General features: G+C 39.9%; 1 protein-coding gene across 1 annotated transcript in view; it reads right to left on the reverse strand.

The window, feature by feature from the left end:
• AQP1 (aquaporin 1 (Colton blood group)) overlaps window positions 1–15,606 on the reverse strand; it is a 19,597-nt gene continuing 3,991 nt past the window's right edge. The window contains exons 2-4 of the mRNA XM_002196228.7: window positions 3,600–3,764; window positions 3,397–3,477; window positions 1–1,920 (exon numbers count right to left, since the gene is read on the reverse strand). Coding sequence (XP_002196264.1) covers window positions 1,741–1,920; window positions 3,397–3,477; window positions 3,600–3,764 — 426 coding nt within the window. The 3' untranslated portion in view covers window positions 1–1,740. The remainder of the gene's footprint in view (window positions 1,921–3,396; window positions 3,478–3,599; window positions 3,765–15,606) is intronic.

A 15,606-nucleotide genomic window follows, 5' to 3' on the forward strand; every position in this document is an offset into this window, starting at 1 on the left:
TATGTTAGCACAACTGATTTTGTTTATTTTTAAACCACCCCAAAATCCAATCATGCTCTATGTACATAGGCAATACATGGGATAGCACACCAAATGTAGACAAGAAAGATAAAATATATTCTGGTTTATTTTTGCTGGTGATTTTCATTTTTATTCTTTTTTCATTGTCCATCTGCTCAAACTGATGAAATGGTCCAACCCATACAGATTCCTATGTCAATCCTATCTCACCTCCCAGTCCCACACTGTCTCTCAGAGAGGAGAATCCATCCCATTACCTCTGGGAGGTTTTGCTGAATGCTGGAGTGTGCTGATTTTCCATCAGTTCCTCTGGGCTTCATTTCTTATGGAAAATTGCTTAGTGCAGAACAAGTATATCAGCACGTGTCTGCTTTAACTATATTCTATAGTTAGTAGGTAAGACCAGCTAATGCTTTGAGTTACTTAAGAAATCATAAGTAGCACACACACACACAAATTTAAACAGAAAATAATCTTCCATGTCATTTAGGGTGTTAATTTTCTTTCTTTTTTCCAGTGTCATTTATTTTGCTAAGCACTGCTGCAATTCTTTCCACTTGTCTTTATGCTCTTATTTTCTTACAAAACAGTACACTAGGCTTTCTGTATAAAACATATATATAAACATTTATATATATATATATATATATATAAAAAACCAAAGCAACCACCCCCAAAATGGACTTACATGTATGTGTTTGACCCTCATTAGAAAATACACCGTGTGTTCATCTGTTTGTGGTCCCTGAATGCCACAGCGCTGGCTATTGAAACAGGGTCAGAGAGAAAGGGGACTTCTTTTCTCCTTGTTTTGCTTTAAATCACATGATGAATTTTACAAGGTGAACAAAAGCAGAGTAGTCACAGGAACCATCAGATCCTGTTTACACACTGGCACCACATCGCTCTTGTTGCCATTGTTGCTACTCTCCAATTTGAATTCTAGTTATTACTTCCCAGGAGTTAATATATCTATTTTTTTTTTTTTTTTTGGTCACATATATTCACCCCTCACAAGCAGCTGGATGGAGATTCAGGGAGAATGAAACACTAGAAAGTCTGAAAGATTCTGTGACTCTGGAAATTCTTACACTGCCTAACTTTTCTGGCCCTCTTTCTCAAAGATGATCAATCATTTAGGAAATTATGGGTAATTTTGCATAGCAACTAATCTTTAGAAAAGATTAATCTTTCCAAAAGATGCTTTTGGATGCTGATTTAAGACTGTTTTTTTTTTTTTCCCCATTCATTGCTGGCATTAGATGCCAGCCTTGCATTTTTGTATAAATACTCTTTTTTCAAATGTAAGGCCTCTGTTATTGGTATAGATGATTCTCTCTCATCAATAACTATTCTTTCAGGTAACAAACTGGTCATTGGAACTATTTGTAATTACTGAGTTATGTGGTGGGAGAACCCCCCATGCTAAATACACCTCAAAATTGGGTGGTACAAAGGGAAAGGTTAAATTTCACCCCAATTTGTTTAGGTCATGACTTCTCAACCTAAAGACTCTGTAATTGAAAAACCCCAGATATAAAAAATGCTATTAGGATTGGGGTTAAAAAAAAAAACAACAGAAAAACTGTATTGAATTAAAAAAACAAAGTACTGCTTGCTGGTTTACAAAGAGTCTATAACACTGATAAAACCTTCGGAAACCAATGTGCTGCATTTTTTTTTTTTTACTTTTTTTTTTCCCTCTCTCCATGCCCTTCTTTATTTTGGCTTCATTTCAACCCGGGAGTTCATATCTTCCCCTTCCAGGTCATACTCTTCTACTTGGCCACTGGTCCACACCTTCATGCGGTCGGTGAGGTCGCTGGTTCTGGGCGCCAGGATGAAGTCATAAATCAGGGCAGCACTCGCTCCTCCAATGATTGGGCCAACCCAGAAAATCTGGAATACAAATCCAAGCCATTGCATCAGGTATTTCTGAATTTGCAGCTCCTCTGAGGATTTTCACGGTGAAATTTGCAGCTTGTCTACCTGAATGTTTACTTGACCACGTGGCATAAAACCAGGAATTTGTCACCATGAGTTGGTGATAGACCCAGAGGTGAATAATTGTGATTATATTGTCAAGTTGTGATATTTAAAATCAGTTACCTACTGCTGAAACATCTCTGCTGCTCCAGATAGAGTTGGCAGGGGAGCATAATTTCTAAAACAACAGGGCATTAGTTTCCATTTTCCTATTAAATTACAGTGATAGGTGAATTTGAAAGTAATAATTAACAAGGACTTGATTAGGGGCTTTATTTGACCCTAGATGCTGCTTAGCTGGTGATATTGCTGTGATTAAACTGGCCTAACCACTTAAGAAAATTAAAATTTAGAAGGAGAGATAATAAAAGGATTTTAGCAGACAAGCTGATTTTGTTAGAAATAACAGAAGATATTGAAGACTTTGCAGGGCCAAAGCACTACTGAGTCTGGAAACTCTTTCTCTTAGTCATCAATATCAGTAGTTTAGCACAAATTATTACCTCTATCTTCTTCTGTCTCTACAAAGGATAATAATTTTCCTATTAGATTCTGAAAATATCAGCTCCTTACTTATCACTTCCCTTTAGTGTCCTAACAATAATGCTCAAGTGGTAGACACTGCCAAAATTTCCCCAGGGTCCTCCTTTTATGTTTTACTCTTTAGATGAAAATGGAATCTGTATGCAAAATTTTCACAACCCCATTGTATTACCACTAAATTTCCACCTGTGCCTATGCAACTGGCTGCCAAAATCATGAGTAGCAGAGTTGGAACAAGCCCCATTTTATATATTCAAGAACACATGCTCATTTACATCTCTATATCAGCCTTCTTTATTGAGCTTTGGTGAAATAAGTAAATTTTTATGAAGAACCTCATTTTAACCACATTTAGACACAAGGAATAATCTAAAATTTATAGTGTTTCCAGAGCACTTATCCTTGAAAACACATAAGGAAACACTCAGCTTTAAGATGCTGAACATCTTATTAGCTCTTAAATATTGGACAATCCATTTCAGTTTATATCTGGTTTTACCAGATTAAGCAGTAGCACTTTACAAACTTAGTTTAAACAATAAATACACAGTACAGGATTCTGTATAATAATGCGTAAACAATTAAAATGTTTGTAATAAATAAATATAAAGAGGAATCACCAAAGAAAATCTACTGTATTACTTTGAGCACAGAGACTGAATGAGCCTGAGGTGTTTTTGTTTGCCTGAGGGTGGTCAGGATTTAAAGGAGAATATTCTTTGTTAGATGAAATGGAAATGCCAACTCTCTGACTTGGTCCTAATGATACATGTTGTAATGTTTCTGATCTTGTAGGCTATGTGTTTTCAGGGCCTCTTGTGAGTTAAATAAATTTACTCAACTTACCCAGTGATTTTCAAAGTTGTTGGCAATGAGCGCTGAGCCAAAAGATCTGGCTGGGTTAATTCCACAACCGGTGTAATCAATCTAGGAGTGGAAAGAGAACCAGAGGTGAGGCACAGATGAAGCTTCCCCATCACTTCCCTGCCTTCACTGGCCCATCCTGAGATGGGATATGGCAGATATAACCTCTGAGGGCTAAAACTCACAGCAAGAAGATGGCCCAAGGCAACGGAGAGACCGATGGCCAAAGGTGCTGATCCTGAGACGTCATTCCTTCTCCGGTCTGTGGTGGCCAGGACACACAGCACCAGCTGGAAGGTGGCAATGATTTCAATTCCCAGCCCTTGGCCTGCATTGATTCCCTCTGAAAGCTGCATGGAGACAAGAAGGGAAATGTTATTTCATAATCCTGCATTACTTCAAGCAGTGTAACAAAGCTCTGCAGTATCTATTTCCTCAATATGAAAATGCAGACCTGCACATCCATTTCCCTCCTGGCGTTCCTTTTGATTCACAGCGGGGAAAAATAGGAAAAAATAGAAAAAATTGAAGAAAAGTTAGTTTTAAAACCCTCCCTGCTCTACTCAAGCCTAGGCATAAGCAGCTTTTTTAGATTCAACGTGGGTGAGTGGTTTCTGCTTCAGCCAATGTGAACGCTCAGCCACTGGGCACAGTGAGAGTGGAATTGATCTATGTGTGAAAAACTAATCAGCCAGAGAGAAACCTTCAGCAGAGTTTACTTTTCAGAAGTGAACTGTGGTGCCTTAGGCCAGTCACTCATTGCTTCAGGGACTTAGACATTAATATTAAGATATTAACGTTCCACCTTTATGGTAAATTAATATGCCACAGGAAATACCCTGAGATTTCCACGGAGTTCATGGGGGACTGGTAGATGTGACAGAATACCAAAAGTACATAAAACATCTCAAGATATTAATATTTAGTCAATGTATTTCTAATTTGCACAGATAATGGTGTAGCCAATGATGTAGTCAATGATTCATCTGATGAAATGAAAAGGATAATTTGAAAGCTCTTTTTTTTTTTTAATAGATCTCATTTGACTACAAAGAGCTTAGATACCTAACTCACAGCTGAACTACTTTTTGGTGCCTTAGACTCAAACTGAAGCTTATTTAACTTCTTTGGGATACATTAAAAACATCCCCAGTTAAGGAATCCCAAGGGGCTGATAGGAGTGCTTCAATTTCCTACTGAAGTGGATTATCTAGAAAAACTGAAACAGTCAGGGATAAATATTCCAATGTAATTATTAGTCATGAAATTTGTAGAGTTTCTTAGAAATGCTGTAGAGCATATTGAAACCATGGTGATTCACAGAAATGGACATTACAGAGCAGAAATGCTGTCGTATTTCAGGAGTACTGCTAAAAACTTGTGCCTAACAAGAAACCATGGAGGTAAATCATTTGATGTTATAACAAGTTTTGAGTTCTGCTTTTAATTGCTGTATTCAGTGATGTCTTCACTACGTCAAGGCAGGTCTGTTACTGAGCTGAATAACTTGATGTAAAGCAGAAATAACTCACTTGCATGGATGGGATGAAACATGAGCTTGGCCACAGGCCAGAGAACTGAGAATGTGACTCAGGGTAGGAAGCAAACTCTGCAAAACTTATATTAATTTGTGCTATCAGTGGGTTATCACATCTGTCAGAGCCCCTGTATTAAAAACTGCTGGGTCATTCGTGGCAAAAAAACATAATTACATGTTATTGTGACCTGTCCAGAACAATGAAACCACAGGAAATCCTGCTATTAATCTGATTTGGTGATATATGGCCTAATTTCCCCAAAGTTAATATTTGAAAAACCTTAAAGATCGTTAACTGAACTACTTCACTTTCCACAGGTGCTGTTCACATTTCTTGTTTCTTCTCTTTAACAAAGTTTAATATCAAATTCCTAAGCAATGAAAAAAAAGTAATTTGAGTCTTTCCTCAGAATAAACGTGATTTTTGAATCCTGCTGTTCTGAATCACTAATACTGTATTTTTATAGCTTGTTCTTTAACATGCAGGAGCAATATCCTCTGAGTTGGAAATGGTTTGTCCACAAATAGAAGGGAATTCTAGTTGATAGGATGAGTATTTTGATTCCTTCAGCATCCACAGAGTAGAAACTGAAATCCATTAATGAAATCTTCATCATTATTAGGACTTACATGTGAGAAGTGTGAGTCTGACATAAATGCATCCATGTAAGATGCACTGAAAATTTCAGGATCCTGAAATTCATGCTTGATATCTCTGAATTTATATTTTATTTCTTTTGTAAATTTTTAAAAGAAACGCTTTTTTTTCACTGTAGAAAAAGTAGGATTTTTGTCTCTCAACAAATTAGGCTTCCTGTGAGTTTCCTTGTATCAAAACCAGTTTAAGAATCTGGACTATATACCCTCTGGAAAATCTTATCTTACATTTGGAAGGCCGAATGGCCAAACCTAAAAGCCAGGTGACTGATGTGCACATGCCCAAAAGCAGATAAGAAACCAAATTCTTTTCTATCATAATGCAACCCCAGAGAACCCAGAGCTGAGGTCTGACTCATCAAGGTTAGCATTTGACAAAGCCTTGACATTTTAAAAGATTAAACACTGGCCAGCCATTGGCCTTTCCCTTCCCTTGAAGGGCTTCTATAAAAGACAATAAGAGTAAAATGATTCTTTCAAAACCTGTGATAATCCTTATCTTCAAGAGACGGAAATCATATTCTTCCTTTCCCTCCAGGAAAAACACATCCTACAGCTGACGTGACTTGAGGTCATTCTCCCTGCTAATCAACATTTATTGATGGGCTGTGTGGAATCAAAGAAAACCTGGAAATATCATAGGAAACCTTTTGCTTTCCTCCAGCCGGGTAATTTTACACAGCCTGCCAGGAACATTAAAATTCTACTGTGAAAGCAAGGACTCTGGGCCGTGCTCCAAAATGGGACAAACCCAGGCAAATTTTGGATGTCCTGCTTTGCTGAGGTCTGTGGATCTGCATTGTGCAAGGGTAGGATAAGAGAGTATTTATTTTCCTCCTCATCAAGGGTAAATTATCACTGCAGCAGCAGCCTGGGCCATTCATGGTACATATGGAACAGCACCAGTGTTCAAGAATACCCCAGAAAAGCTTGAGAAAGGGAATAGGAAGGTACCTTCCCTTCTGTCAACTTAAAATGTACATGTACATGTGCATATTTATATATATTTATTTAAACTATTTATGTTTATGTTTATGCTTATATCATCCTCATACACATAGGATTTGCAATTCTTACCCAGATAACCTTTTGCACCTTTTGAATCTCCTGGTTTAAGCTCTTGACAGCACAAGGGAGGCACAACCAACACGAGTTTGTCAACCTTTGCCTGTATTTTCTGTATGTTATTCAGGTTTTTAAGGAAATCTTGAACTTTTGTAGAATATTTTGTAGAATACCAGACTCCAGAAGCTGAAGGGCTGTCTAAAGCTTAATCTGAATTTAGTAGGAAGCAGTACCACACATTAGAGACCTGACTAAAAATCAACAGCTGTTCTTAACATCTGCCATTCTGCTACTGAGACTATCCAAAATACAAGGTGACCAATATTTCTGTCCTAAATAGATAAAATAATGCTTTGAAACAGCCACTTCTAGTGCAGTATTGGGGTGAAGAGGACCCTTTCCAGTGACCTCAACCCACACTGCAATGCCTTTTTCCCTGTACTGGTACCTCATACCAGTGGTCACAGATGACACTGCATCTGTCCTTGATGTATCTGCTGAGAAATCTTTAACATCTCCTCTTTGTGGTCCAATAATGCTCATTAAGGTAACATAAAAAAAATGTCAGAGGGCAGAAAACAGCACAGCAACTCCCTGAGCTTTTCAGGCTTCAGACCTGGGACATTTAAGGAGTGGATTCAATGCTTTAAGGAACCAAACATGCTCCAAGGGTTAAATGAAACACATAGGCCCATATTCATCTCCAAGAGAGTCTACACAGACTTCTTTTCCTTTTTTGTTCACATGAAAAATTCCACTAAACTTCATTTCTAATGTCAGTGTTTTGACAGAATAAGCACCAGAAAGACACATAAGAAATGGGCTGAATCATTGGCAAAGTGTGAGAGTTGTCTGTGGACACATTTATGTGATCAGCTGAATCAATCTTGGCTGCATCAGCTTGCAGTGAGGAATTCTCCCTCGACCTCACAGCTCCCAGACAAGAAGCAGAACGTGTAGACACCCCAAGGGAGGTGCATCCTCCTGTGAGCAGAATTCCACCATTTCCAGCCTTAACAATCCTATAATTAATAATTCATTCCCCTCAGCTCACTGTGAGTCTGAACAAGGTAATGGAATAAAAATCTACCGGAATTCAGCAAATGTACAGAAGTCACAGCTTATTCAGAAAACTACTGAGATGCAACTGATTGGAAGTTAAGGAAGTACTGAAGGCACAGTGGACCAAGAGACACTCAAATAAGGAGTATTAAACCCCCCAAAACATGAATATCTAGACATGAACATGAGAGCAATTAGTTGAGAGGAGCACCTGCTTTATGTTTTAGGAAATGGGCAGTGGCCACATCGCTTCCATCTCTCCATAACATCACACAGGAGATGGGAACTACAGAATTGGTTTCCCAGAAGTGCCCTTAACTGCCGTGTTTAGCTGACTGACTCCCACAGCAATAATTTGGGCAAATTAATGGTATGCTTTCTTTCATTTTGTTTTTTTTTATTTTAATTTTTTTTTTTTTAGGACAGGATATTTATAAGTTGTCCGCCTTCGGAAGAGAAACGGGGACAGGAAATTAAACTGGCCCAAGGTAAACCCCACTGTGTACTTCTCTAGAGGCTTCATATTTTTCTCATTACCAGTGAAAGTATATCAAGTTCAAACCTGTTTCCCGTTACATGGATAAGACACTTTGTTATGCAAGGTGGCTCCATCACATGGGGCTGAGCTCCATCTCATCCAGCAAACCCTTAGCCTGGGACTGGAGCTTCCAGGGCCCAGCTTCCTTTCATATAACAGGGATTAGTTTCTCATTGCTCCAGGAAAGAAATAAAAAAGAGGCCTCTCATATTGCAGAAGTCTATTTTTGAGCAGGGGAATGTCAGCTTTCCCCATTCTTATGAAACACCAGAGCAAGCCCTGCCTGCTGGTGTGGTTTTGAGGGAGAAAACTTAAGCCATAGCATTTTTAATGGCTGGGACTTCTCTTCCTTGCATATCCTCACCATCCTACCTAAGTGATTACCTTTTGTCTGCTTTGGCAGACATTTTTCTTAAAATTAGCATTTTATTCAAGTAAATTCTTGCTGTCTTACAGCATTTTCTTCTTATAGCTTAAAATTTCCCTTCTTTGACGTTCCTTCTTTTACTGAATAAAGAAAACTCTTCACAATAGTTTATATGGTTCATTGTCTCTTCATCCCCCCATCTTTTAAAAAATTAGTCATTCTTTTTTATGCCAACTAGCTATCATTTAAGTGTTTGGTTGGCAAAGTTCTTTCATGAGATGTTCTACAAATGTAATCTCAGAAATTCGTCTCCCTGCTTCCCTCCAAACCACATCCCACTGTCTTGCCTGTCATTTTGTTTAACTTTTCTCACTCCCTCAGCTCCAACTCTGTCATGAAAAGAACTTGATGATTTCCATATTGATAACATACCTTTATTCTCCTGGAAGTCTATCCCACATCTCCACAGCTATAAACCATCCCTTGAGTGATAGTCAGAATTGATTCAGAGATTTCTTTCCTGGGTGTTTAACTATAGTTATTCACTTCTACTCTTGCTATTTAACAGTATCACTCTGAAATGGATGTTTCTATATCCATTAATTGAGTATTGGGGATTCAGGAAGTACAAAAGTCTAATTTCTTTAGTAAGGAGAGACAGGCAAAGATCTCAAGAGTTTCACTTAAAATTATATGACAGGAGGACTCAGAAGTTGCTTATAAATTAGCTTTGGATAGTATCCTGCACCAACAATGGAAGCATTCAGCAGAACCTGGGGACAAAACATATTGTCCTCTGCTAGATTATCCTTCCTATAAATACAGCTTTAAGAGCTCTAAAGGGGACTCATTCAATTCCCAAAGCAGAAATCATATTTTCCGTTCCTTAGGCAGCAGACACCCTCCAGGAATGAGGCTAAGCTCCCTCCTCCCACCCTCTGCAGGCCGAGGAGAAATTATCCAGGGCTTTGTGTTTTAGTGCCATGGAGAGCAAGAGGGGAGAATGATTATTATACTAAACCACGGCACATAAAATTTGTATCTCAGACCAAGACAGGCAGTAAAACTCAGTTCCTCTACAGGACTTGCATTTAGGACAGCTGGTCAGAAACAGACAATTTTTTTTTTATTTGCACTTTTACTTTTTGCCTCTGGGAAAGTTGCTTGGGAGAAACTTTTTTTTTTTTTTTTTTTTTTTTTTTGTTAAATGCTGCTGAGAAATAAACAACTTCTATTCAGAGGATGAGGAATTGTGAGGTTTTGCATTTTTTTTTCTTTACCCAGCCAAAAATAGTTACCCAAGAAAATAGTTAATTTTCTGTAATAGTTGAAGCACTCATTTATACCACAGAGCTGTTTATTATCTCCTCTATTACCAGCCCAGAAGGAGATAGTATTTCAGTGGGGAATTTTGGGCATATCTGAATTTTGAGCCAAATAGGATCATCCTTTCTATGTTGTTACGGGAATAACACAAACATCAGAGTATGGTTGTTGGCAATTTCACCAAAGTATATTCATTTTATATTTATAGACAAACTCCAGAAAATCTGAGACGCTCTCAAAACTTATGAGTCATAAATAAGCATTGAGGACCTGGCATTTCCATAGGGTTAAAAACCAGCTCTGAGCCTGTGCAATGCATTTCAGGAACTGGGGGGACAATTCCAGCTCCTTCATTTCTCCACCTTGTCCATCAAGAAAGAAGTCCTAACAAAGGAATGAAAAGGGGCCAAACCTGACCTTACCCATTCCAAACACGGTCATCAATGCCCTCAGGAGGAGTTGTGTGTGTAAATGTGTGAGGAAACGTGCTACTCTCCTGCTTTGAAAGCCTTCATTGACTCCACTTGGCACAGAATTAGCATCCAGAGCCTGGAAAAGTTGAGTTTTCTGTGACACCTCCCAATGGTTCCTAGAGAGGGAATGCACAGGACTCGTCCAGGGAAGCACACAGAGAATTTCTTTACTCCTTTCCAGTCCATGAGTTGTGCCTTGCAGAGCTCTCAGGCCACATTTTTGCCCTCCTGCTGTTTATAGTTTCCTCCAGGATGTCTGTCAGGCTCTGTATATTTGATTTAACAGGTTGACTTTGTGCCTCAGCCTCAGATCTCCTCAGTTCAACGAAGTTGCAGCAGTCAAACACCAGCTCCAGCTCTGGATGCCAGGAAGATCAGCATTTTCCCATCAATTACACATTAATAAATACTCAAGGCTCAGGATGTTCCCAACCAGGCCAGAAAAACCTCCAGGAGACAATTGTGGAGCCAGGTAAAGACCCCTCTGTTATTGAATTCTCTTGATTAAGCTGTAGAATAGACAAATAAGCAAAAATGTACCACTGCCCTAAAGAAAACAGGCAATTTCCTCTGGAGACAAACAGGAAATTTTTCAGGGGCTATCTTTTCTTCCTTTAGTACTTGTGATGTGGTTTGGTATACTTGTCTTAAAAATGCTCCACTTAAAAATATTTATATAGACAGTGATAGTTTTTAGTATTCTCAGATTAAAGAAATTTTATTCTCAGCTCCCTGAAGGTTTACATTAACTGCTAAAACCCACATGCCCTGCTGCAAAAACCCTGGGTTTTTTGTGTTCTTTTTTTTTTTTTCCTTACCGTTGCACCACTTTAACCAGATTTAATCCATAATATTAATTCTCTTGCTGTGGACATTTCCATTTGTTCTCAGGGTGTGGTCCTTGCCATGTCAGATCTTGGTTCAGAACCCACACCTGTAATAGATACTTTTTAAACTTTCCAATTAATTTAAATTAAGAATCGAAATTTGGGTTTATCTCATCTGAAGAATCTTTGTGTCCATCTGCCTCTGGTGTGTGATTGTGTTTGGGGGTGTGAAAACACATAATACACAGAACACCCAGATATATTTGGTGTAATCAGAGAACTCTGTGGAAAGGAAACCAATTTTAATGGTTTATTGACCATTCAGGAAGGCTGGTGGCAAAATGAATTTTATTTAAATCCTACTTAGTTTGACAGTTGATCTAACACAGAAAAAAACATTCTCTGAAAATCCCACTCCACTTGTATTACAATATTAACTAATTACCAAATTAATAATGTTTTTAGATCTATGGCAACTCATTGTTTTAAACATCCCTGTGCACCCTTTTCAGGAATCTACCATTTCTAAGTAGAAATAAATGAAGAGAACATTTAGTTTGAGGCCTGCAGAGCATTTTCCAAATGATCATCTTGGATCCACTGACATAAAACCCACTTTGATCTCCTCTGTTCTAGCACAAAGGGACAGGGATGCAGGAGGATGAGCACCAAGGGCCTCTCCTTTCCTCCCATAAAAAGCTGTGCTGCTGCATCCCTCCGTGCTCCCTGCCAAAATCCCGGGATACGGCTCTACTATCAGAGAGGCGCTAAGCAAATCTTCATGGAAATGGAAATCAGATAAAAAGCTCTGAGATCTGAGATAAGGATTACAGCCATAACCCCAGATTCTCTGGGGGATGGGTGATAACCATCAGGTTTACATCTCAGCCCAGATGTTTCTGATGTCACTGTGTGAACTCATTAAAAAGAGGCCAAGACCGTGGCCAGTTTTGAGCAGGTGCCTTTCCTGTGTCCCACCTGCCCTGCCTGGGCCTCTCAGTACAATGCTGGCAAGCCTTAAAAGCCCTCTGCTGCAAAAACTGACAGTGAACAATGAGCTATTGTTGTGACAGGCTTTGTTAAGAAATAAAAATCCCAGATCAATGTCATGTACCGGAACCATTTTGCTCATTTTAGAAAGGCAGCAGCTTTTGGCCCCTCGTGAATGTTTGTGTCCTCAAGCATGCAGACGTCCCAGCAGAGGCAAAGTTGGCAGGAGAAGCCTAACCTGTGTCAATAATAGGCAGGGCAGAGGGCAGAGACAGAGAGAATGAAGCTCCTCACTCTCCTAGACTTCAGAAAGGCACAAAATATTATTTGCATTGAAAAAAATAAAGGCACCCAAGGATTTTTCAATAAGCGTTAAAGGTCAAGATCTCAGCTGCGTGTCTTGTCCACCCAGCAGCACCTCTGGAGCTGCAATTTTCCACGGTGACTCAGAGGAAAAGCAGCATCACTTACTCAGTTGTCCCCTCACACTGTCAAGCTCTCAGTTTATTTTGGATGTTCTTCCAACTCGAGCCGGCTTTGTTTAATTGGAGGTTGGAGAACAGGCTCGGAGGGTGCGGGCACGAGGAGACAGGGAAATCACAAGGCAAACACTGAGTCATCCAGGGCAACCAGGCAAGTCCTGCTCCCCATGGTGAGAAGGCCACTGGTGTGGACCAAACGTGGGGAGTGTGGTGATTCCCATGGGGAATCCCCTCTGAGACAAGTTTCTAAAAGATGGGAAGCATCCAATGGGGAATATCAGTAAGAAACACTTCAGTGCTGACCCGCAAACACCAGTAAAAGGTGTGGCAGGTCTCAACTACACAAAAGGGAATTCCCAGTGCTGGTGCAACATTATGTTTGTACTGGAAATGCAAATTGGGAATTTGCTAGGAGAAAACTCATCAGCATGAATGCCCTTAGAGACAAGATCATCTGCAAATGATAAGGGTCCACATATTATCACATCCTGTGCTCCACGCTCCTGGAGACAAAAGATTGTTCATCTTCCCCAAGTAGCAGAATAAGACTGGAGCATGTAGACAGTAAAGGAAAAAAAAGCCTAAAAATCTCCAGCATTGAGGTTCCAATTGCTCTGATGCTGCTGGATCACAATCCAGCTAAGGGGAGCAGCAGCAGAGGGGCTGTGCTCGTGCAGAGCTGATCTCAGTGGGGCACATCCTGGGAGTAGTTATGGAAAGAAGACTCCTTCCCACCCCTGGAAATGTCCAAGGACAGGTTGGATGGGGCACGGAGCAACCTGGTCTCCTAAGAAGGTGTCCCTGCCCATGGCAGGGGATTGGATCTTTAAGGTGTCTTCCAACCCAAACTGTTCCACAATTCTGTGGTTCTGTGGTGTGCCTTTGGTGAGGCTGGAAGGTCAAAGCAGCAGATCCTGGCCTGGTATGAGGAGTCAAAGACAGCAAAGGCCACCTTTTTCCCTGCCCTTGAGGACTCTAGAGCTGGACATGGGGTGTTTATCCCCAAAGGACATGGCACCCTTGTGTGCACCAGCTCTGCCATGGCTGATCCTGGTTTGGGGAGCCCCAGGGAGCAGCAGAGACACAGCCAGTCACAGCAGAAATTCAAAGGGTGTTCCAGCAACAAGTAGCTTTCCATGCTCCAGGAATAGTATCCATATGAATATTCACCTGTCTTAAAATGACCTCTGAATCCACTGACCACAGATCTCCTCTGGCTTTTCCAGAGAGCTCCTTAGTTACACAAACAACATTTATCAGTCCACTGGGTGTTTTCTAAACCCAAGCCCTCCTATTTGTTATTCTTGGTTGTTTTTCTTTTCCCTTTATCTACCCGAGCAACGTTACCTTCAGGTCTGTTTTTCTTGCCTACAATTTTTGATCCACTTCTAACTTTTAAAATAATATCTTTCATCATAAACTCGAATGAAGAGTTTTCAAATAGTTTCCAAATTATAGCCCCAAGAGTTAGGGGACATATTTCCTGGAACTCTCATCACTATTTCAAAATACAGAAAACTATGAAATTGTGAAAACTGTGGAGTGGTGTCTGCATTTGTCACAAAATCCTATTTATATATACCTATATATTTAGCTCAGGTTATTTTATAGATAGATAGTTAGATAGAGAAATAGACATTAAAAAATAACAAGCTACAGAAATTTTCTGGCCATGTTTTTAGAAGTTTGCTAAAAGTTCTCCAGTTAAACATTGTTTAACAGCAAATATTGTGTTACTTTACAGTACAGAAGTCTCTTCTCTCCCCTCTTCCCTGCCTGAGCTCTTTGTTGGTCATTAACTGCCTGTGCTGAGTAGTTTGTTCCATTATCCAAACTCCAGATCTGTCCTCACCAGACAATACCCAGCTCTGCTGGCAGATGAGTGCATTTTGGATCTGGTATTCTCTATCCTTGCAGCTTTACCTAATGGAAATTTGTAACGTGTAGTAGTTCAATTTCCAAAAAAAAAAAGATACAAGATGATGTAAGGAAAAATATTTAAATTTTTAGAAAGGCAAACACACTACATACTCCTCTTCCAGCTTCTCCAATTCTCAAACTTTTTACTTTGGAACCCACACCATTACTAAAATATATTGTAAGTTAAGTGTCTTAAAAGGATTCAGTAATCTAAATACATCTCTGAGTGCTGTCCAAAATGTCTTACGTAGGACCAGCCAAAGTAACTAAAAATAAGTCTGTTGACTTAAGCAAAGTTTGGATCAAAATGCTAATGTGTGACTGGTTTGCTTGTCTTAGTGTAAACCAGACCTTAATACCGAACACGTTAAAGGAACATCCTGCATTTTCATCCTCCTTTCTTTCTCCTCAGCCTTGCACTGTCCATGGCTGGGTTTTGTGCTTCATTTGATTGTGTTTCTTTCTTCCCTTTGTGCAATGAGAAAGACACAGATTTGTCCCACTTAATTTTGGATTCTTAGCAGAGGCTTCCAAGCCTGGAGCCTCAGCATGGCAAAGAGCAGCTGGGTGTCTCTGGGAGCAACTCAACAGATCTGAAAGCTGAAGTGCCTCTCTTTGTCCCTCATTCTCTGTGGATGAGAGATCAGACAGGGGAAATGGGTTCTCAGCTTGGTCCCTCAGTGCAGGACCTGCAGCCAGGCAGGAGAAATCCAAGGTCAGGCATGCAACCCCACCCAGGATCCACTGGGAACACTGGATGGCCACTCACTCCATTACACTGCCCCCACCACATTTTTCCTGTAAAAAACACCTCTCCAAGAGCACAGCAGGGTCAGAACAGAGGACAAATCCACACACATCCAGACCCTCTTCCCAGCCATGTCAAACAAGCAGCACTGTCTTCCTTTTTATTCCTATTCTGAGCAGGGAATCCACACCTCATTATCC

This window comes from Taeniopygia guttata, chromosome 2 (genome assembly GCF_048771995.1).
Source record: "Taeniopygia guttata chromosome 2, bTaeGut7.mat, whole genome shotgun sequence".
In the NCBI taxonomy this organism is placed as follows: Eukaryota; Metazoa; Chordata; class Aves; order Passeriformes; family Estrildidae; genus Taeniopygia; species Taeniopygia guttata.